General features: G+C 41.1%; 1 protein-coding gene across 1 annotated transcript in view; it reads right to left on the minus strand.

The window, feature by feature from the left end:
• Nucleotides 1-659: 659 nt before the first annotated feature.
• Nucleotides 660-23980, minus strand: part of LOC123246682 (rho GTPase-activating protein 29-like) — a 51219-nt gene continuing 27898 nt past the window's right edge. The window contains exons 7-18 of the mRNA XM_044675491.1: nucleotides 22183-22250; nucleotides 19783-20015; nucleotides 18050-18213; nucleotides 17345-17464; nucleotides 11657-11752; nucleotides 9801-9964; nucleotides 8031-8219; nucleotides 7621-7758; nucleotides 3571-3782; nucleotides 3106-3325; nucleotides 2931-2994; nucleotides 660-1652 (exon numbers count right to left, since the gene is read on the minus strand). Coding sequence (XP_044531426.1) covers nucleotides 892-1652; nucleotides 2931-2994; nucleotides 3106-3325; nucleotides 3571-3782; nucleotides 7621-7758; nucleotides 8031-8219; nucleotides 9801-9964; nucleotides 11657-11752; nucleotides 17345-17464; nucleotides 18050-18213; nucleotides 19783-20015; nucleotides 22183-22250 — 2429 coding nt within the window. The 3' untranslated portion in view covers nucleotides 660-891. The remainder of the gene's footprint in view (nucleotides 1653-2930; nucleotides 2995-3105; nucleotides 3326-3570; nucleotides 3783-7620; nucleotides 7759-8030; nucleotides 8220-9800; nucleotides 9965-11656; nucleotides 11753-17344; nucleotides 17465-18049; nucleotides 18214-19782; nucleotides 20016-22182; nucleotides 22251-23980) is intronic.

Genomic DNA, 23980 nt, shown 5'->3' on the forward strand with positions numbered 1-23980 from the left:
GCCCGAGAGAAGCCGGGCCTCCTCGCTGCGCCGGCCGCGCTTCTGCGTCTCGCCGCCTTCCTGCCAGCCCCAGACAGACGGCGACGGCCTCCCCTCCCCCTCTGGCTCTGACCACGGTCATCGGGGCCTCTAGGAAGGGGTCAACCATCGAGGGCCCCGTCGGCCGGCTCACCAGCCCCGGGACCTCCCCGACAAAAAGACCTTTTCCCAGGCCGCCGCTCCCCACTGGGCTTGGTGGGCCCCATCAGAAACCCGCTCTGGGGAGCCGCATGTCCTCTGAGGGATGACGAGCTCCAGTCTGACTTCTGAAAAGGGAGCTTAGTAAGTGCATCTTCCTGGTACAAATAAAGTGACAAGACACAAAAACTGCCAACAAATGGAAATATGAGCTTAAAAATACACAGACACAGCGACAACCCAGTTGGGCCATTAGAACATCTATTAAAGAGCAAAAACACGGAATTGCAAGGACCAAAAATAAACGGAAGCTTTTATACAACCCAGCACGAGGCTTTAACTGTCAGATTTTTAGAACCACCTAATTTATGCTACCAGTTGTAAGCTTTGCATTAGGAAGTCTTCTTTCCCCCATAAATAATAAGCACTTAGAAACCCTCCAGACGCTGAAGCTCTGACTCCTGCCAATTGCACCTATCAGCTCGAGCACTGCATTTTATTGGAGATCCATTGAAATACAACTTTCATTCAAATACCACCGAACCAACCAACTGGGCGGCCTTCCTTTCAGTCCATACCACCCTCCTGGGCCAACTTTTAAAATGGCGCCTAGAAAAAGAATTCAAATAGGGCACAAAAGTGGTCCCAATGAAGACACTCAACCTATCCCTCTTTGTCTGAACCAAAAAGAAAATAAAAGCGAGATTTGGCCACCTAGACGAACTGTGCTTCTCTCTGCTCCAGCTCTTGAATCCGTTTTGGTCTGAGTCTCTGGCATGTCAGTTTTACATCCAACGTGTGATATTCCTCCGGGCCGGCCGCGGGCTGATTTACCTGCTGTTCGGGTGACTCTGATTTCACGACAAAATTCACAGCATTTTCTCGACCGACACCGACAGGGGCTGCCCTTAAACAAGTTTCTGGAAAACTTTCTTCGTTCCCCCTGAGCTTATGGTAGGGAGGCGGCTTATAAAATGTGCCAGGCGGGGGCTGCAAAGTTCTCCGTACCCTGAAAGCAGCCAGAGGATTCGAGTCTGAAGAGCATCCTTCTGCCCTTACTCTTACTGCCCTGACTGGCAGCGCATCTGGCTTGCCAGCATGGACGGCACTGAACGGAGGGATGTCCGAGCCCACGGATGCAGCGCAACTCCCCCCGCTGCCTGGGGCTCCGTCCTCCTGGAGGGCATTTGGCAGAATCATAGCAGTCCTCGGAGCTCTATCGTGTTGTCGGGATCGTTTGTCCCAAGTTTGGGGGTCATAGCAAGAAAGTCTAGAGCACGAGTTAGGAAAAGGCTTTGTTTCAGGCATTTCTTCGATGGTGGAACTCCTGACGAATCTCTGTGAGTTTAAAGTTCCCATATTGTTTGGAGGAAGGAACTGCTCTACGGGGAGACTCACGGGTCTCACGGATCTTTTAATCCTTGGGGATCTCAACGTACACTTTGTAATCCTGAAGGGGGAGATTTCACCGTTTTCTGAAAGAAGCAAAAACTGGTTAGAGTTCAATTTTCACACAACCTCAACATGACTACATTAAGTTACAGGAAAATCTAATTATATTCACACAGAGAAGATAGATTTATAAAGATCTCATAAGCCTTTTCTACTCATCTGACAAAACTTACGTTTTGGGGGAGAAGGATTATTTATTTCCTTAAAAAAATACTCTAGCATCTCTTGCTACCATTCTGTTCCATTACAAGTCCTCACCCCCAGGCTGTGACTTGTGTTACCTCTTTGTTGGTTGTTTTCAGTTCTAACCTAATTTCTCTCTTTTCCCTTCCCCTTGCTTAAAAGAGAAATGAATGGAAGAATATATACGATCATGTCTGATGAGAAGTTTTGGAAGAACACCAGGAACAGCAGCAGTGAAAATGCTCAGGAGAGCTCCAGAGGCTTTTCCAGAAGTGAGAAAAAGAGAGAACCGAGAAGATGAGGCTAAACGGCATCACTTCTTAGCGAACCGGCCTGATTCTTTCAGCGCTTGTGGTGAAAATATCTAAGAGAAGAATTGTGCCAGGGCAGGTCCTAGCTTCCAGGGAAAGGGAAGAAGAGACAGAAAGGAAGGCCCGAAGCTAGAGAAGGATCCAGATCCCAAGAGAGGACGGGCACCAACAAAGGCTGCCTGGTCTCCTCCAGAATTCCCCATCCATTGGTAGCATTCAGCTCGAACCTGACCCAGGAGGCTGGCCTCCTGCTCCGTCTACACTGGCAACTACCGCCCCCTGCAACTATCTCCACTGCCACAAGCACTTGCTTCTTGCTTGCTCTTAGGGAGTTTCTCTTTCTTAGTAAGAGACAAACTCTACAAACTGCTTTAGGGCTCCCAGACCTCATTATCTTCCCATTCCTTCCCCTCTTTTCGCTGTGTCTCTGAAGCCTCCCATTTCTCAGATGTCCTCACATCTGGGCCCGGGACTAGACCGTTCCTGCCTCCCCAGATGTCCCTGGACACTGTAAGCTCCGTGTCCTGCCACATCTATGGACGTGGCTAAAGCCGAGCTCGTTCCCACTGACCCTCAAGCCCCTTTCTTGGTGAAAGGGGAAAAGGAGACGGATCTCCCCCTCCTCCTCATCAAAAGGAAGCTTCACAATAATTAACTGCCCACGAGACCACGTGACTGCCTCTGCCCGTCACTCAGGACACTCTCGGGCTCCGTATCCGTGCCAGGACCGAACCTGAAATGCTGGCACTAAAGGCTCGTCCTCGCCTCCCGCAGCCCCTTCTCCCTCCATGAACACCTCAGACTCACCAAGAGAGGCGGCGCCTTCCCTGCTGTCTCTGCACTCCGTGGCTTCTCCGGGGAGGGGAACGCCCTGTGCGTGGAGAAGCACCAGAGAGAGGGGGTCACACACGCAAACACACGCACAGTGACGCAGCTCAGAGGCCCCGACACACACAGACCCCACACGCGGGTCCCCACTCACGTTCGGGGCTGCCGACGCTGCGGGCGCTTTGGGGGAAACCTCAAAGATCTGCGCGTGATACACGATGAGGAGCTCGAGGACTCGGGCCTGGTGCGGATAGTCGTTCAGGGACGAAAGGGAAATGGGCTCGTGGGTCTCTCGGGGCCGAATCAACGTCGGACCGAACACGATGCCCAGGTTCTTCGCGGTCATCTTATTTTCGTCAGCCTCTTGGGCCACTCTGCAGAGGAAAAGGGGACGGGAAGGGGGGCTGTCGGGTCTGCTTCGATGTCCTTCTGGCCATGACACTGGAGTTTGTCTTCTCCCGGGGAGCCCAGAGGGAAGAAGGGGACCCCAAATCCATGGCTCCCTGGTCCCCCCTCCTGCCCCGGGCACCTCTGGAGGAGGAAGGGACCCCTGACAGGAGACCCCCTCCCGGCCCAGCCTCGTCCACCCTCTTTATGAGAGAGGAGGAAAAGCTCTGACCTGTGAAGGTGCCCCAGGAGGAACTTGGCCGTGGCGTAATTGGGGTCTGGCAGTTTGTGTAAACAATCCCTCAGTTTCTTCAGGATTGTACTCAGGTCGGCACCCCCACCTTCCACCCTTGGCTCCTTTGGGTCTTCAGCCATCATCTTGCTCTCTTTGGCGAGGCCGATAAGCTCGTCATAAAGATGGAACAAAAATAAGGGTTCTGGCAGCTGAAAGGAATAAAAACTATTAGGAAAGCCAGCCTGTATGCTTGTTCCTGTCCTTCCTCCTACCTCCTGTTTGGTCTGGCTTGTTTCCTTTAAGGAGAGAGATGAAAGCCTGAAAACACTGGCCCAGCTTCGGCTTGAACCCAAACTCATTCAACAAACATGTATGCAGCACCCAAGTAGTGGCAAAGCAGTGGGCTAAGTGCTGTGGGGATAGCGAGCTGGGCTCGAACCCCACCGGGCTTCTGGTGTGCGTGGAGGGGCCGAGGGGCATGCGGATGAGGCTGCACCAGTGACTATATGTATGTGGGGAAGGGGCTGCATAAATGACTATATATATGGGGAAGGGGCTGCACAAATGACTATATGGGGAAGGGGCTGCACAAATGACTATATTTATGGGGAAGGGGCTGCACAAATGACTATATATAAGGAAGGTGACAATATATAGTATATAAGTGGGGAAGGGGCTGCATATATGTATATATGGGAAAGAGGCTGTACAAATGACTATATGTGGGGAAGGGGCTGCAAAAATCATTATATATGGAAGGTGATTATTTATAGTATATACATGGAGAAGGGGACTGTATATAGTATATAAGTGGGGAAGGGGCTATATAAATGATTATATATATGGGGAAGGGGCTACACAAATGACTATATATATATATAATAGAAGGTGACTATAGTATATATGGGGAAGGGGACTGTACACATATAAGTGGGGAAGGGGTTACACAAATGACTATATATATGGGGAAGGGCCTGCACAAGTGACAACTGTAATGCAAGGTGGCTAACAAACTTTTTGCTTCTGTAATTTCTAATGGTCACAAAAAGTCAATTAAACGTCTTAGAATCTTCGCAAAATCAGTTAGGACTTGAAGCTATAAATAGAGGTGAAGTTCCAACTGATGAGGCTTTTGCCTTCTGGCTTCCGCTATGGCTGGAGGCTTTTGGTTTAGCTTAGCCTGTTAGCTTTGGCCTTTCAGCTTGGCTTTGGCCTAATTGCTTTGGCCATTCCCTTCTCTTGGGGAAATTTAGACCTATCTCATTTCTCTGGACTTCTCCCTGATTTCTCCATCCATATCCCTCCTTTTCCCCTGAATTTCCTGTAGGTCCTGAGTGGAAGGGAGGGCTTGGTAATTGAACATTGTGGGTTTTAGTTTCTATAGACAAGTAGAGTATCCTCAAATAAGTTACCCCTAGTTTTAGTGATTTAATAAGGACTTTACTTAAAAGGCAGTCAAATCTCCCTACTGGGAGAGCAGGCTCTCTCAGTCTAAATCTCTCCGCAACCCATCCCCTACCATCACCCCTCTCCCCAGCAGCAGTTAGACAATCCTGAACCTCTTTCCCTCCGATTAACCTGAGATTAATAAATCTCCTTGTTACCTACTCAAGGCCTCTGGTGAATCATTGTATTGAAAATTGAGGCAAGGGCTAAAAAGGGAAGGAATCATTTTCTTTTTATTTCTTGAGAGAACTGGGGGCATCCATCTTGGCAGGAAGTACCTACCTGAGACTTCCTCCTACTAACAGTTTCACTGACAGGGAGGAGCCCCTTCAACTCCTCCCTCAAAGAACTTTGGAAACTGACTAGAGAAGCCCTCCAGCCAGAGTTAAAACATTTCTGACTGGCCCAACTCCTTTGTACCTATAGAGATACCTTTCTTTGCCTGGAAGGGTTCAGCCTATCTTCCCCAATATCCTCTGTCTCCAGCCTCTGTGAATAAACCTGTTTGAGCTGCCTTCTCCTACATACCCCATTTCCTTTATCTCCTATATACCTTCCCTTACCTTCATTCCTCCTCCAATCACCTTATAATCACCTATATCCCCTTTATCCTTCCTCATACCCAACTTGCCTCGAGACCCACTCAGACTTACTTATTTATATATGTGTGTGTGTGTGTATATATATACATATATATATATATGGAAGGACCTGCACAAATCACTATATATACAGGGAAGTTGACTACATATAGTATATATATGGGGAAGGGGACTACATACATATATATGGGGAAGGGGCTGCATATACATGTGTATATATATATATATATATATATATATATATATATATGGGAAAGGGGCTGCACAAATTACTATATATGGACGGTGGCTATAGTATATATATGGGGAAGGGGACTATATATACATATATATGGGGAAGGGGCTGCATATACATGTATGTGTGTATATATATACATATATATGTATATATATAGGAAAGGGGCTGCACAAATCACTATATATGGAAGGTGACTTATAGTATATACATGGGGAAGGGGACTATATATATATGGAAGGAGCTGCACAAATCACTATATATAGAGGGAAGGTGACTACATATAGTATATACATGGGGAAGGGGACTATATATATATATATATATATATGGAAGGAGCTGCACAAATCACTATATATACAGGGAAAGTGACTACATATAGTATACATATGGGGAAGGGGACTATGTATAAGTAGGGAAGGGACTGCACAAATGACCACACATGTACCCACACACAGAGATATACAGAGATAGAGCTGGATGGGAGAACATGCTAAGGACGTGCCTCCTGACCAAGGCAGAGGCCTAGGCCTCGGGCTGGCCGGGGGGACGGAAGCAATCACACAGCGCGTCCAGTGGGTGCCACCTGAGCCGTGACTTCAAGGCCACGTCAACCCAACAGGGAACGGCACAGCCTCATTGGTCAATCAGGCTTCTGTGAACTCTGGGGCGTGAGGCCTGGGAAAGACACTGAAGAGCTCCACTAGGGATGCACATGGGCATGAGGGGGAGAGAACGGCTTTTCCAAAGTTAATTCTGAGGGAATACACGGGGGCACACCAGGGCACAAATCCCAGGTCTGGGAAAGCTCCTATTTAGCCCCTTTAGCACCCATCCCAAGAAGCTCCCCTGGAAACATCCACACTTCTCCTGGGCCTCACTTAAAGGCCTTCTCGTAGGCCTTTCGGACTCAGACGCTCCCAGCACTGCACACGGGGCAGCTGCGTTCCTCCTCTCAAATACAGGGGTCGAGTCTCCCCTCACTCCTGGAGGCCCTGCCCTGGCTAGTGCTACAGACATCAGGACAGGGAGGAGGAAGGAGGCAAGAAGCAGTCTAACAGCACCGCCAGGCGCGGGTACTTTGGAGAAACGTCGCCTCATTCGGTCCTCCCGACAACCCTGAGGCCGGGGCTATCATGACTCCATTTCACTGCTGAGGAAACAGAGGCAGACAGAGGTTAAGGGGTTTGTCTGAGGCCACCAGCTACAGCGTCGGTGACGGGATCCGGATAGGGTCTTCCTCACGGCAGGTCGGGAGCTCTAACCACCGAGCAGCCGGCCGCATCTAAGCATCAGGAACCTGAAGAACGATTTAGGCCAAGCCCCTCAGTTTGCTACAGGGAAATTTTTAACTATAAAGGTAAACTGATTTACTTTGTGGTCCCAGCCAGAGAAAGAAGTCAAGTCAGAATCTGATTCCAGGTCCTCGGCTTACAATTCCAGGACAATCTGATTATTCCTGGTCCTCTGGGGGCTTTTTTGAGTTTGCAAGGCAATCTGGTATTGGTCGCTCCTGGTGGCTGGAGGTTCTTGGAATTGCCTGTGACCCAGTTAACGGGGGCTGGTGAGACGGGCTGCGGACCTTGGAGGGCTCAAAGGTTCTCGGTATATGAGACAGGATGGAAATATCTTGCACCATCGAAAAAGGGATTGAACGCTCAAGAGTTACTGTAAGGAGGAAGGAAAGACTATTTTCCCTCATCAGAAAGACAGACACAGGTTGTGTTTTCCATTTAAAACAGACCCTGAGAGGAGAGTCCTCACCTGACGAAGATACAACTTCAGAACGTTGCTTATGTCGTGGGCATTGAGCTCTGACAGTTCTACTAAGTCATTCCCGTTTTCAAAGGATTGGCAGAGTTTCTCGACCCTCGTTTTGGCTCCGTTCACACGGTAGATGCCCTTAGAAGAGAGGGAAAGAGGAAGAAAAAACATTTCCTTTGGCACAAGGACTTCACTAGGATGATTTCACCACAAAATGAACACTTCAAGTGGACATTTCAGAAAATATTCCATGATTCCAAACTAGGTGAGATTCTGTTTTTTAGACAAGCGAATACTGGCCACGGCATTTTTGGAGACGGCTTTCTCTAACAGAACCTTGTCAATGCTAAACTAACAAAAACAAAACTTCTGAGGATTGAAAATGTTAAAGAAACCAAGTTCAACAATACCTTCATGTTTAGGGCTCGGCTTTCGATTTCTGAGGTACATTTTTTAATAATGAAGGGGATGCCATCAGGGGCATTTTTAGCAGCTTGAGCAAATTCGACACCAAATAAATGTAACTTGCCATGAAGTTTCTTGTGCCCACAGCCAATTCTCAAGGTTTCCAGACACTTTTTGTGACAAGCAAGGAAACACTACAAGAAAGGAGATTTTGTAGAGGATGTATTAGTCATAAAGAACATTACCAAGGGAGAAATAAAACGAAAATGGTCCCTAAGCAGTGAATTATCCCTGAGGGCTTTGTTCAGTGACCAAACAGTGCATGTGGCGAAGGTACTTCAGGATATAAATTGGGCATTTCTGCGGTGGGATCACAAGTGGACCAAGGGACAGAACTCTCAGCTAAGGGACCCTCCTCAGAAAGAGCTGCTTCCCAGCACTGAGAGGTGAAGGGCTCAGGGTCCCACAGCCACTGTCAGTGATGGACAGGGCAGGAAGTGGTGAGGGAGAGGGGAGAGATGGGGGGCCTCCCAAGACAGTCTGAAGTCATCTCAGCAGAATTGGCCTCTTCTTGGATTTCTGAAGTGTCACGTGCAGGACAGGGACCCAGGTGACCACTGGCAGGGCTCCAGGACATGGCTCCTGACTCCATAGCACAAGACAAAAGGCAGCTGCAGCTCAATGGAGAGAGAACTCCAAAGGACTTATGGTGGTTCTGCTCTAAAACTCCTATTTGGTACTGATAGTAAGCAGAAAGTAAAGCTTAAACCCAAGCCCACCCTTTGCTAGCATCTCCCAGGTTCTGAGGAGGCAGCTCTTCTCCTAGCCAATGCCCTGGGTCTCGTTATTCCTGTATTCCCATGCACACTGCCCTGTCAGTCATTCCTTACCTCTCCCCAGAGAACTGTCTTGTCTTTCTGTGTATCAGCACAGTGTCTGGCCCATAGCAGGCACTTAGTCAATGCTTGCTGACTGGCTGATTAAACAAGAAATCTAATGGAAGGACACTGAATGGGAAGTCAGGAAACCTGAGTCTGCTACTGCCTTCTCCTCCTACTACTCAAATCCCTTGACTCCTGCAGGCCTCTGTTTTTTCATCTTTACAATGGGGAGAGCTAGACCAGATGCCTTCTAAGATCCTTTCTAGTTCTAAATCTATGCGCCTATGAATATAATAAGCAGTTTAGAAGGGTTTGGTAAATGGTGCAGTACTTCCAAAGATCTCAAACTGCTTCCTAAAACAAAGGCTCATCTTCTTAACTGATGAGTTTTTCCAATAATGCTTCAGAGCCGTGACATAAATAACGACACATTTTCTGAGGGATCACGCCAAGGGCAATGGAGAGGTGCACAGTTCGGCGTCAAGAGATGCAAGCTTTATTTCAGTGAATTATGTGCATGAGGGAGGAAAAGATCTCCTCAAGGACTATCACCAGGAAAGGACACGGTGGGTTAGCACGAGCAGAGGAAGTGATGGATGAAGAGCTGTCATGCTGGGCATCAAGAATTCAGGAGGGAGGAATACACATGAGAACAGAGGTCAAAACCATGCAGGAGGAGAAGGTGGCAATGGATTAGCATTCAAACCAGGGAGATCACAGATCCAACCCACTAGAATACTGAAATGGTTTTGGAAGACTCAGTATTCATTCAGTTTATTTATCATTTAGTCCTTCAGTTATTACTGAAGCACTGAATATGGGAAAAAGGGAACAATTATTATAGTACATCTTTAAAAACAACCAGAAGTGGTACAATTTTTGGATATTTCTTACCTCCTCACACTCAGCCCCGTGGAATATAATTAAGCTGTCACATTCCCTGCATTTGGATGGAGCCCTCAGCTTCCGAAGCTTATGGCTGGCAGCTGCTTTGGACATTAAGGAGTTTCTAAACAGGCCAGGAGAACTGGTAATATCAGGTACACGCTCATTTAAGCCTTGAAACGAAAATCCAATGATTATTTACTATTTCCAGGGGACATTATTTATTTGAATTCAAAATATGCTCATTGGCCAAAGTTAAACTTTTGAAAAATTATAGTAATGTTACAACATGCCATTAATTTAGACTGGCAATAGAAGATATTAAAACAAGCAATAACATTAGACTCCTTATAAATACATTTGCAAAGGTATTTCTAATTTTTATAATGTGAGGCCATTTTCCTATGCTTTATTTTATTTTAATTTGTTAACTAGGATTATAATTATGTTGACCTTAAGTCACCACTTATTAAAACACTGCTCAGAAAACACATGAGATCTTTAGGAACTTCTGGATAATCTAATCTCTTGGCAATTTTTGATACTACTGCTAACAGATTAAAATGTTAAACCAAGAACTCGGCCTTACTGAGTGATTCACCTTATGCTCTTCAGATCAACTGATGAATCAATTTCCTCATTTGCACAATCAGTCCTCCTTGTAACTTTAAAACAGACCTCATAAGAGGACCCCGATCATCACTTCTCCATTTAATTATAATACGGTAGAGTCATATCTTTTCCTTCCCGGTTTAACAGTTCAAGGCATGTGTTTATTCTCATCCTTAGGAAAAGCAAGCTAAGTTCTTCAAGCAAAGGTCATGGTATCACCATCTTCATTATTACCATCATCATTAAACCTGAGATATAATATAGGCCTGATTAGGTAACTGCATTAACTTACTTTGGGATAGGAAATTGCCTGCTGATATGAAACATATGAAAGTAGAAATTATTTTGGAATCAGAACATTAAAAGCGAGATTATCAAGTGTCAAATGCTACCTTGTCATCTTGGACAAGACCCTTTCCTCTTATAAGCCTTAGCTTCCTTCTTATTAGATTAGATGATAGCTAAGATTCTTTCCATCTTTAATAACTCCTAATGCTCTAGAAATATCTAAAATCAACTGTGTAAACTGATGTCAAGGCAGGTTTTGTTCTTAGGCTTGTTATGTAATGTGTTCATTCAAGTGATTCAAGTTACCAAATCACCAAGATGACTGTTTTACTTCCATGTTCTTTAATTTTCATATTTGTACTAGTTTCTCTACCAAGGATCATGCTTAATTTTAAGCTGTAGAGTTCTGAACTGTTTCTACTGAACGGGACTGCTTTAACTCTTAAGGCTATGAAAACAAAGTTTTATGAAAACAAAGTTTCTAGTCTATCATTATGTCTTTATATCACATATCACGCAATCATTATTTCTGAAAGTCTTCCTTAAGGTGTATTTGGCTAATACATTTGTCAAGTTACATTTGAGAGTTAGTTATTGGATTGTTTTAAAATCATGTCTGGTGACAGGCAATGTGTAAAGATAATGAAATAAGTAAACCTAGCTCAATCACTTAACCACTCCATGACCTTTGGTAAGTCATAGTTTCACTGACTCTGAAGGTTCCTGTCTTCTAGAAGGTGAATAATATTTTATGTTCCACCTATACCTAAAAGAGATATTTTGAAGAAAACTTTATGTAAATTGTAAAATACTTTTGCAAATGTGAGCTGTTGATACTATGATCATTAATAAAGAGCCAAAGAAGTGCCATTTTCGTATTAAAATTTAAAGTCTTATTCATCACTATATACTGTGGTTTATCTGGCTAACTAAAACTGGGTCAAATAAAATACAATACACAGTACCAGTCTCAGAAGGAGGTGGTTCTCTTTCATCTAGGTCATCAGCCGAAGACATAGTCCCTGTTGATGGTGTTCGAGGAAGGTTGTGTTTAAAATCTCCTAAAGGAAGACAGACCCACTAAAACAACTTGTGTATGCAATTATGGAGATTTTTCATTTTTATAAAGAATAGAGGACAATTCCTGTTGTATTTTAGACATAGTTTCATGTGTGTGTCATAATAGCAAGAGGGCTGGATTTGTAACTAGGAAATGTAAAATTGAGCATTGATTACTGATTGATTTATAGGTAGGAGATTTGTTAATCTTAATAGTAACCATTATAATCAAGCTTTATCATTTTAACCAAGCTTTAAGGCTTTGAGGCTTAGAGTTTATTGTGTAGATCTAATTCCAACTCAGAATACGGGAGCAAAGCAATATAAGAAAGATGGACTAATTCGTAACACCATCGTTCTGGACTTTTGGGTTTGTTCTTACCAGAGGATGTTGACCCAATTTCGGTGGGTGGGTGGGAGTGTTGGATAGTTCTAATTTTTTAAAAAATCCTCTCAATGGAATAAACATCTTTTCTAAAAAGTTATATGCTTGTTTGCTTTTTCAGGTTGACAATAATATGGAAGCTTGTGGGATTGGAAAGAAGATGCTTCTCCTGTCCTCCAGGCCCTAGCTGCAATATGGTACCCACAGAAGCCCCTTTTTGCTTCAATTCAGTTTTGGGTCCTGTGGAAAGCAGGGAGTAACCTATTCCTTCTCCAGTTTTAATTTGTGAAGCTCCTGTTTTTTGGTGGTTGAACTTCTTCCCTTTGAAATAATGAATCTTTGATGTTGTAAATTAAAAAGACTCTTCTTGGAGAATGCTCTTGGTTTAACTGCTTTGATCATTTCCTTGGGTTATAGGAAATTTGATAAGCAATGAGAAGCTACCAGGGAAACATGGTAGAGACGGTATATGCATTGGATTATGAACCTCTGGAAAGATTGCCATTTTGTAGGCAAGAAAATTTTCTATCATTTCTTTAAGGATCCTTTTTAATTTCAATGATGGATAATAAAAATAAACCCTTACAATTACTGGCCACAAAATGGGGGAATTGGGGTAGAATTACTTAAAAACAAAAGCCCAGCTGCAAAAATTAAGTTCTTGAAATTAAAAAAAAAAGTTTTTTCCTGAAATATACTGCAAGTTTCATATCTGTTCTATGTGTATGTTTGTCTGAGTCTGTGTGCTGGATCTCTGTCTATAAGTTTATTTCAACTTATGGAAATAGCCAGTGAAACTTTTTCCCAAGAGATAGTAAATTAGGCAAATTGGACTTGGGATAGAGTTAATTATTTCATTTTTGTGTTTATAAATCTGTGTTTTGCTATGTCTATGTGTGCAAGTTAGGATTTTAGAAAGACTGTGTGTTTTATGATGAGACAGAAGGTTAAAAAGAACTTGGATGTAAAGTTATAAATCCCTAAGTTGTCATAGGAATGATTTTCATAAAATTGGAGGTATCATGTATTGAGCTTAGAATTGATATATTCCTTAAAATTTAAATCAAGAAAAGTTAATTTAAAAGAAGAATTAAAGACTATCCCTTAGAAAATTAGATTTATTATTTTAACAGCTAAGATGGCAAAGTCAATCTTCTGATTAAGCAGAGTGAAATTAGCAGAAATAGTAATGAAAAGTTTCTGTAAGTTAGGGATTAAGATAAAAAAAAAGTAATTAGGATACTTAGATGTTTCCTAAACTTTGCAGTGAAGAGAAATTACTCCTTCATCAATAGGAAACTTTACCTTCCTTCCCTTCCTTTTCCCTACCTTTCCCTGCAATTTCCCAAACACACAGCTGATCATCATTACAACATTGCTGTCACTGCACAATGATCTGCTTCTTCTCACTTCACTTTGCATCAGTTCATATAAGTCTTGTCATGTTTTCTGAAACTAGCCCTCCCCTTCATCATTTCCCTCAGAACAATTACTCCATCACAATCACATGCTACAACTTGGTTGATGAATATTATCCCCTCAAAGGTTCTTTTTCTTCTTCTTTAATCTCTTTGTGATTGGGACCTAGCAGCAGTACTGGGTCAAAGGGTATGCATAGTTTCGTAGCCCTTTGGGCCTAGTACCAAATTGATCTCCAAAATAGTACCAGATCGCTACTCTGCCAATACCTCATTAAAGTACCTATTTCTCCACCTCTTTTCCAGTATTTCTTATTTCTGATAGGTGTGAGGTGACACCTCAGACTTCTTTTAATTTGCCTTTCCCTAATCAATGGCTTTTTAGAGCATTCTGTCATAACTATAGTTTGGATTTCTTCTGAAAATACCTGTTTATAGCCTTTGCCCATTAATCAATTGGGAAATGGCTTTTATTTTTATGAATTTGACTCAGTTCTATACTCAGTATATATTTGAGAAATTATGTCTTTTTCAGAGAAACTTGCTGTAAAAATGTTTGCTATCACTGTTTTCTATGGCAAATTTCAGCAAAACGTAGTTTCTGTGTTCATTCCTTATAATTAGGTCTATTTTGACTTTTGCTCTGAAATCATGATTGCTACCCCTGCCTTTTTTTAGTTTAGCTAAAGTATATTAGATTCCGCTCTATCCTTTTATTTGAACAGTTTGTGTCTTTCTGTTTCAAGGTTATAAACAACCTATTGGTAGATTTTTGTTTCTGATCCATTCTGCTATCCACTGCCATTTTATGGGTAAGCCCATCCTATTTCACATTTATGATTATTTTCTTCTGTTTCTTCTTCTCTCTCTGTCTCTGACCCTCTTCAAAAGTCTATTTTGTTTCTAACCACTGCCTCCTTTAATCTGTACCCTCCTTAATTATTCCTCCCATTTCCTACTTTCTTTTATATCCTTCTCCTATTTCTTTATTGGGTAAGTTACATTTTTATACACAACTTAGTGTGCATATGTTTTTCCCTCTTTGAATCAATTCTAATGAGAGTAAGGTTCAAGCACTACCTACCCCTACCACCATTTTCCTTTCTTCTATAAAATCTCTTCTTTGCATATGCCTCTTTTATGTAAGAAAAATTTCCCCAATCTACTCTCCTGTACCCCTTCCCTCAGTGCCTCCCTCTTTCTAATCCTTTCATTTTTTGGGAGGTCATTCCAACATAATCAACTTGTCTTTGTAATTCTGTATTTGTAAACTCCTTTTAACTGTTCTAATAATAAAGTTTTTAAGGAATTACATGTGCCATCTTCCCTTATTGGAATATGAAAAGTTTAACTTTATTGAATCTCTCCTTATGATTATTCTTTCATGCTTATGTTTTAATGCTTTTTTTGAGTCTTATTTTGAATGTTAAATTTTCTATTCATCTCTAGTCTTTTCATCAGAAATGCTTGAAAGTCCTCTTTGAAACATATTTAACCTGTTAAATATCCATTTTTACCCATAGATAATACATTCTATGACCTGATAGTCCAATAACTCTTAAAATTATCTCTCCTTGATCTATTTTCTGGGGAAGTTGCTTTTCTGCTAAGGTAAGCCATATTTTCTTCTTTTGACTTTTTTTTGTTTCTTGATGTCTTATGGAATCATTAGCTTTGATTTGCCCAATTCTAATTTTTAAGAACTTATTTTCTTTAGTGAGATTTTATGCTTTTTTTTTTTCCTTTTGGCCAATTCTGTTTTTACTGAGGTTCTCTTCCTCAGTTGATTTTTGTGCCTCTTTTTTCCATTCAGCCTATTCTACTTTTTTTTTTTTTAAAACCCTTACCTTCTGTCTTGGAGTCAATATTGTGTATTGGCTCCAAGGCAGAAGAGAGGTAAGGGCTAGACAATGGGGGTTAAGTGACTTGCCCAGGGTCACACAGCTGGGAAGTGTCTGAGACCAGATTTGAACCTAGGACCTCCCGTCTCTAGGTCTGGCTCTCAATCCACTGAGCTACCCAGCTGCCCCCATTCTGCTTTTTTAAGAAGTTATTTTCTTCAATATTTCTTGTGCCTCTTTTAACAAGTTATGTAAATTCCATTTTCATAATTTCCTTTTATCATTCTCATTTCTTTTCCCCATTTTTCCTCTATTATTCTTATCTCTTTCTTTAAATCTTCCTGAAATTCTTGCTGGACCTTGGTCTAATAGCATTTTTTGTTGAGGCTTTGTAGCCTTTTTCACATGGTTATCTTTTGAATTTATGTCTTGGTTTTCTGCCACCATAGTAACTTTTTAAGCTCAAATTCTTTTGTTATTGTTTGCTTATTTTTCCAGCTTATTTCTCAATTTTGAACTTTATGTTCAGTTGGGCTTCACCCACCTAGAGGTGGGGAGGCACTGTCTGAAGCTTTAAGTTGTGATGTGCTGCTGATTTCAGAATTAGTTCTGGGGGTTTGCAGATTTTTGATGCTTCTAAGGTGTATAATCCTGGGATTGGTATAGTCACTGCTGTTCCTGATCTGCATTCTGGTCTTTACCTAGGAAGAACTCCTGGGCCCCTATAGCCACAAGCACTAGTGCCTGCTTTGCCCTGGAACTCAAACCACCAGCATTCCTCCTCATTCTGAAGCTGCAACCCCAAACTGTGTATGGGCAGTAGAGTTGGTCATTGGTGCCAGCTGTCCCACTGATGGCAAAGGGTCCCCTATAATCTCTTTCTGATCAGCTGTCTGACCCCCGTACTGTCTCTGAGCTGAGAGCTCCCAGTACTGTCTCTGAGCTGAGAGCTCCCAGTACTGTCTCTGAGCTGAGAGCTCCCCATACTGTTGCTGTTTTTGCTGCTGCTGAGGCCACTGTATGTGTGGGCTCTCCAGACAGAATTCCACCCCAACGCCTCACATTTCTCTTGCTAACCTCCTAAGTTTTCTTAGGCTGGAAAAATGGCTCACTTTGGCCTTTTGTTGGCTCTGCCTCTCTACAGTTTGATTTGGGGCACTATTTTATGTTTATTTGGGAAGGTCCAGAGTTCACCTAGATTGGCTCCATTCTCTCATACTGGCTCTGCCTCCTTTCCTAGGATGGCAATATCGAATAGAACTCTGGTGTTTGGTGTGTGCAATGCTTATAGCCCAACCCCTGTTTATTAGTCCCTATGACATCAGAATGGATCATAGCTAGGAAATAGGGAATTAGCAGTGGCCTTTAGATTGTTGCATTGAGTACTTCATGGAAATTAGAAAATCAAGGTTTCTCACTTAAAAGAGTTTGCTGAAGTAAATTTCCTAAGAACATATGGAAGATAAATTAACTCCTGGAAATTACTCCTGTGAGTCTTATGAAGCTCAATTGTACAAGTATTTGCACAGATAGCATAAGTTTTGCTTCCAACACTTCCTGACAGGAAAAGAACTCACAGTACTAGCATTTCTCCAGGGTTTAGAGTGGTTGAAAAGGGAAGGGGAAGACCATAGTGATACTGACAGAGGCAGACCCAAAAACCATTCTAAAAGGGTAGGGATAACCCAGGAAGAAAGGAAGGGTAGGGGAAAAATGGGAAGAACACAGAAATGCGGATTAGCCTTCATTCTACTTCTCATGAGTACAGATTTCTATCCAGGAGTTACTTTAAAGTTCTTCCATATATAAACTGTGACAACAGAGAAAAAGTAGAAAGGACCTTATGGTTTGGAATAAAAAGTATTATCAATAAAAATGTTTTTTTAAATCTTAACAGCATTTGTAATTCTCTAACAATGTTACCAGAGTGAAAAATAAATATTTATGTACCTGGACTTGCAGGAAGAGAATCCACAGATCTTGATTCACTGCTTCCTCCAGTACTCTCTGAATCACTCCACACTCCACCAACTGACCATGATCTTCTGAAAGGAAATGGCCCTCTGACACCTTTAAAATATAAGATATTTGAAGATATCTACAAATTAAAACTGTGGCTTAGCTAGCCTAATAAAGCAAAAGTCTAATGCAAAATAAATAAGATAAACCTGTTGACAAATGTTATTTTTAAATGCATTTTTTCCTAGTATTTGCAGGCAAATTAAATCCATTTAAACCAAAATCAATTCAAATGTGAGAACATGTTATTTAAAATATTAATACCTTCATTATATAAAGGGTTAAGCACTGGCTCTATCATATCACTGGTATAGGGAATGCCAATGAGGAAACTCTGAGTATTAATATGTAAGAGTCTTAGGGAATTTTTTAGAGCTTCAAGAAGCTTTGTGACTTGCTGAAAATCACAAAGCTGGAATATTGTAGAGGCAGGTTTTCAGTGGAGGTCTTTCTGGTTTCAAGGCCAGCTCTCCATCTAATTTTCCATGTTTCCTCTCACTTTTATGTATAACAAAAATAAGTATTTGCAAAACTTGTGATCATTTTTTATTTGATTTATAATAACTTCCAGGGATGTGACTCATTTAAAAATTTCACTTGACACAAGTCAGTGCAGTGTAGAATATGAAAAATTACCTGGGATATCCAGGCTGCTATAGCACCTCTTTTCTCCAATTTTTTCAGGACAGGAAAGAGGGCTTCCAATATCCTCTAGTAAACGAAATGGACAATCTCTAGAATTCTGACAGAAGTTTCCATGTGAAGCATGTTGATTATTGGTTGATCTCTTATTTAAAAGTCTAAGGGAAGAAAAAGAATCCAGCAACAAACAGCATGTCAATGGAGGGAAGATTCTATTATTTATTTTATATTCAATATTCGAAAAGCACATTAATTTCAAAGTACAATGCTTATATTATCGCATTTCCAAGAATGACTTTAAATGCAAACTCATTTTTAGGGGATAATATGGTTTATGATTCAGTCACTCTATGATTTAGCCAATCTAAGCTACTCTCTGTACTCTCTTCTCTGGCCCAAAGTTCCCTGATGTCTCCTGGAGTGTCACTCCTCTTATTTCCCTTATTGAATGGAACTACCTTTTTAAAGATACTCCAATATTATCTTCTTAATAAAGACTTCCTAATCCCTTGTAAGGCAGGACATACAGGTAGTTTTATAATTTTCTATTGTACTTTGTGTAAATAGAAATTAGCTCTATCCCATTAATAGTCAAAAATCTACCCAACACAGGCGTGCTAATGATGTCACTCCCACCTCCCTTAGTGGGGAGGGGAGACGAGTTACCCACACGTGACAATAAGTAACAAATCAAGAATAAGGGACTGCCCTTTGGGCAGTCCAAATCAATGTAGAAACTGCCATTTGTCCATTGAACTAGAGGTGGACCACAGGAAGTGATGAAAGACACGATCTCTTTAAGTAAGTTAGTGAACTTCCTGTGGAGGGAGTTGGCGTCTGGAACTGGAAGAAGAAGCATCTCCTGAGACCACAGACAGATTACACTCTGTATTGTCACGTGGGTAAGTTAGGCTGGCTTCCTTGGCCTAGTTGGCCAATTCTAAACTCTGCCTATCCGGCTGTTGGGCCTTGCGGCTTACAGCTTCATTTATTTAGACTTCTAACCTCCCTCTTCTCTTTATCCCTACTCACCTTCCTGATTGTAAATAAACTCCTCAACCCGATGCTGACTTGGGTCTGATTTAATTACGGAATCAACCTGAATTGTTGATTCCTGGCGGCCACATAATTTTAATATATAAATATAATAACTAAATTTTAATTCTTACAACTTTCTATGTAAAATGTGCACTGTAGTTATGTGTATCTTATTTATCCCATGAAGGATAGGAAAACTATTTTATCTAAACTGTGAAAATAGCCCAACCTAAATAAATTGTGCTCTGTGTACAGAAAACCAAAAGTGCTTAACAAATGTTTATTAGATCAACAAGAAGTATAAAAATTTAAAGGTATAAACCATGATTGTTTAAATAAAAACTAACAATAGTTTTTATCAATTTCAATAAGCTAAACTATATAAAATTTTTTCTATTGGTTTTCTGGAAAATCAAAAGTGATTATATCTAAAGTCTCCCCTTAGAAATGTTTAAGTATAAAAAGAAAATTCAGCTGAATATTAATGGCAACCTTTGTTTTTATCAGAATTGGGAAAAAAATTCCTTTACACTCAGTCTTTTTCAACACATATTACTGCCAATAAGGAGAGAAACAAAGGATCAGATTACAAAGCTCCTATCAAAGGGAATAAATCTACTCAAACTCGACTTGAATCTGGCAGTAAATGGGCTCCCTTTATTTAATTTCAACAACACATTAATAATTACCCATCAACTTTGGAATTTTCAAAAGAACTCATTTTTATCGTGATGTCATCCTTGGGTGAAGTTTTTGCCTTCACAAATTCTGCAAACTTTCGTCCAGGATCATATAACTTGGCCTTCTCACAGAGAGACTGGTGGTTAACCGGCAGAGGCCCAACCTGTGCGTGTTGCATCTGGAAGAGGTTAACTACTGCCTGTTTGTCAAACAAAGGCAAAGCGCGAGAATCATCAGGAACCTTTAAGAAATGGATCCTTAAATGCATTTAGTAAAAAGTAACATCACACAGTATTAGACACAACCTCTAAACTCCCAACTATCGGGGATCACTAAAGTGTGCTAGGATTTATTCATAAAGATAGCTCTGATATAGAGATTGGATGATTCCCTGCAAAATTTATTTTAAAGGGTGTGGGGACTTTTTCTTACTTTAAAAGGAGACCCATCAGAAGAAACCCTCTTCTCCCCATCTGACCCAACTTAATGTGGGGAAATTTCCCGTCCAAAGTCTTAGAGACACAACTTTGAATGAGTGACACAAATTCCCTACCTCGATGATTTGGTAAGGGCTGGAAATTTCCTGGATCGCTCCTATGAGGATATGCCGAGCACAGGACACATTTCCTCCACTTAGTTTATACTAATTTGGGTTTTTCTTGGCAAAGATATTAGACTGGATTGCCATTCCTTCACCAGCTCATTTACAGACAAGAAAACGGAGGTAAACAAGAATGAAGGGACTTGCCTCCCATCACACAGCTTCTAAGTGCTTGAGGTCAGTGCTGAATCCAGGGCTTCCGGGATCCAGGCCTGGCACTCTGTGCACTTTACCACTTAGGTGTCCTGCTCATCTATACCATTATATTTTTTAAAACAGACTGATTTTACTCACTGTGCAAATACATTTTAAAAATAACTGATGTGAGGGCAGCTAGGTGGTTTAGTGGATTGAGAGTCAGGCCTATGGAGACAGGAGCTCCTGGCTTGGGATCCTTCCTAGCTGTGAAGATGGGATTAACTCTCCCCAGCCCATTTTTAGATTTAATCTCATCTTCACATAACTGGGAGACCCTGGAAAAAGTCACTTAATGGCCATGGCCTAGCCCTTACCATTCTAATACCTTGGAGCCAATGCACAATGTTGATTTTAAGATGAAGGGTAAGGGTTTAAAAAAAACAACCCTCAAATGTTTAAGAACATGATCATCTATTTATAATACCATATCAAGAAGATCTATTGTTTCATTTCTTTGTTTATTTATTGAACAGTCTTTGAGAAATTACAAAGCTCCTTTAATGACCAACTGAACAAAAGCCTATTTTTTTAAAGACCAACATTCTATCATAGTTGCTATAAGGCAGTGAGATGGAGATTTCAGAAAGAATTAAAAAAATTAATTTCCTACAAAGAACAGGACATGTTGCATGGGAGGTGTGGAGAAATGGCGAAATACCTGCTTTTACATAGATCCTCTTTTTCTGTTCTACTTTGAATGGGGACTTTTTTTTGGCATTAAATTCAGAATTTTAAAAAATTAGCAAAGAATCCCTGTCTCTCCCCCAAAAGAGCTTTTATGCATAAATTAAAAGAAAAATGAATAAATACAAAAATTTTAAATTAATGTCATGGATTTTCATTTAAGTTTTCCAAACCCATGAAATCAGAAGTCCAGGCCAAATGAATGAATAAAATAAGATGGAATTATAATTTATTTTTATGAACTCTTAAGGTAGCACACTGTAGTGGAAAGAAATCTGACTCACAGCCAGGAAAACATGGGTTCTATTCCTACCTCTGGCATATCCTGGCCAAGCCACTTAATCCTTCAGTGTTTCAGGCCATTCTCCAGGACTCTGAAGTCAGAAGGTTTTGCTTGGGGGAGTTCCACAATGAAAGCTGTCTCCCTGCATCAATACAATCCCAGGTCCCAGCTCTATCCCCAGCTGCCTAGGAAAGCGTGTTCACATCTGTCCTCACCCTGTTTCTTCATTAGCTGGACGAATAAAATGACACCAAGAACAGATAACTATTTAGACCAGTGATGGGCAAACTACAGCCCATGGGCCAGATGCAGCCCCCTGAAATGTTCTATCCAGCCATGGACATTATTCCTAATCTGACGAATACAATGAGTAGGATACAATACAATGAAACTTCGAGAAAGAGTTGCCTTAGAAACAGACTGACAGATGAGCATTTCCTTTCCTTTGGCCCCTCTTTAAAAAGTTTGCCCATCACTGACTTAAATCCTTTTCAAGCTGGTTAACGTCTATTCTTCTCAGGCAAGGATAGCGCTAGAAAAATGTTCACATTGGCATTGGTAAGCTCTATAATATACAGCTATACAAATGAGTGGATATATGTGTATGAGTGATGTGTTCTGTGGGGCATCTGAGGAACCTACAGCATTCTGATTAAAGTCCAAAACTTGGCTAATGTACATCTTTGCTCGACACATTTTATCTGTTGCCTCTTTTGGAGTTAACATATCAAAATAATTTTTATCACATGAAAAATAACAAATTTTGTTTATATTTACGCTTGTTCCTCAGAGTGACTTTATGTTTCAATAATGTTAACAATGTAAACATGAAAGAAAAAAGATAAGATTAGGAATCAAAGTCAAAATCCCAACATACTACTGATCCTTCTTATTGTCTGATGTCACATCACTTAATATTATCATAAATCACTCAGCCTGGCTTCTCTTTTGCCAGCCTAAAAGGTCAGAATGTGAATATATTATAAACTAGACTTTTTGGGTAATATTTCAGGACTCTAAAAATATGAACAATGGTGTTTCAAGACTGTTTTCTTGACAATGAAATGAAAGGATGGTAAATTTAACTTTTATTATAAGATGGAAATATAGTTATGGAAAACATAACCATGCTATAATCAACTCAGTTTATTTACCTACAAGATATTACATTCCTTACAAAGTAGGGACACAAAAACAACAGAAACACTATTCCAACCTTCAAGAGGCTTATTACTATAATAAAGTCTCAAACTGACCAGGAGCAAAGGAAGCAGAGAGAGTGAAAACAGGAAGAGAAAATCACCTTCGAAATATTATGTCTTGTTTTTAGGTGACCAGAGCTTTGAGAATTCTTCATAAACATTATTACTAATCACCTACCCAGATAACTGCTTACTAATAAATTTTTAGGATCCACTATTTACAATGGCATTTAGATAAGTGAAAGTTTCCTAACAATAATGCTTAACACAATTTTCCATAAGTACAATATCAGAAAGAAATACTTTCACTTCATGAATCAGTAATAATTAATACAAACTTTCTTTTAAGTCAAGAATTTAGGGGGCAGATCGTGGCTCAGTGGATTTGAGAGCCAGGCCTAAAGACGAGAGGTCCTGGGTTCAAATCTGGATTTAGACACTTCCTACCTGGGTGACCCTGAGCAACTCACTTAACCCCCATTGCCTAGCCCTCATGGCTCTTCTGTCTTAGAACTAATGCAGAGAAGTGATTCAAAGACAGAAAGTAAGGGTTTAAAAAAGAAAAAAGATAAAGGATATAGGATAATGATTGTCTTTTAAATAGCAATTTCCTTTTACAAAAAGCTGCCTATTCTGGACCAGGCCTCACTCCAGTTTAGTCTGTCAATAAACATTAAGCAATTTCTGTGTGTGAGGTATGGGTTAAGCTTTGGGGATACTCGATCTTCAGTCATTTTCAGAGGTGACCAACTCTTCATGATCCTATTTGGGGTTTTCTTGACAAATACAAGAGTGGTTTATTGTTTCCTTCTCCAGCTATTTTACACATGACAAAATGGAGACAAACAAGGTTAAGTGACTTGCTTAATCTACTGCTTGTTGGAGGTCATATTTGAACTCAGGAAGATGAGTCTCCCTGACTCGAAGTTGGAGGCTTTCTCCACGGTACCACTCAGCTATCTACGGGGATACAAAAATAGACAAAAGAATCTCTAGCTTCAAGGACCTCAAAATCAAACAGGAGAAGCAAATAAATCTGTACCAAGAAACTATATACGGAATATACAGGAAAAAATTAAAGCAGAGAAGGTTCTAGAATTGAGGATTAAGAAATGTTTCCTTGAGTAGATGGGATTTCAGTTGGGACCTGAAGGGTGCCAGGAGACAGAGATGAGGAGACTATTCTAGGCATGGGAGACAGCCAGAAAAAATGCTTGTAGCTAAAAGATGGGAGTGAA

Source organism: Gracilinanus agilis, chromosome 4 (genome assembly GCF_016433145.1).
Source record: "Gracilinanus agilis isolate LMUSP501 chromosome 4, AgileGrace, whole genome shotgun sequence".
NCBI lineage: Eukaryota > Metazoa > Chordata > Mammalia > Didelphimorphia > Didelphidae > Gracilinanus > Gracilinanus agilis.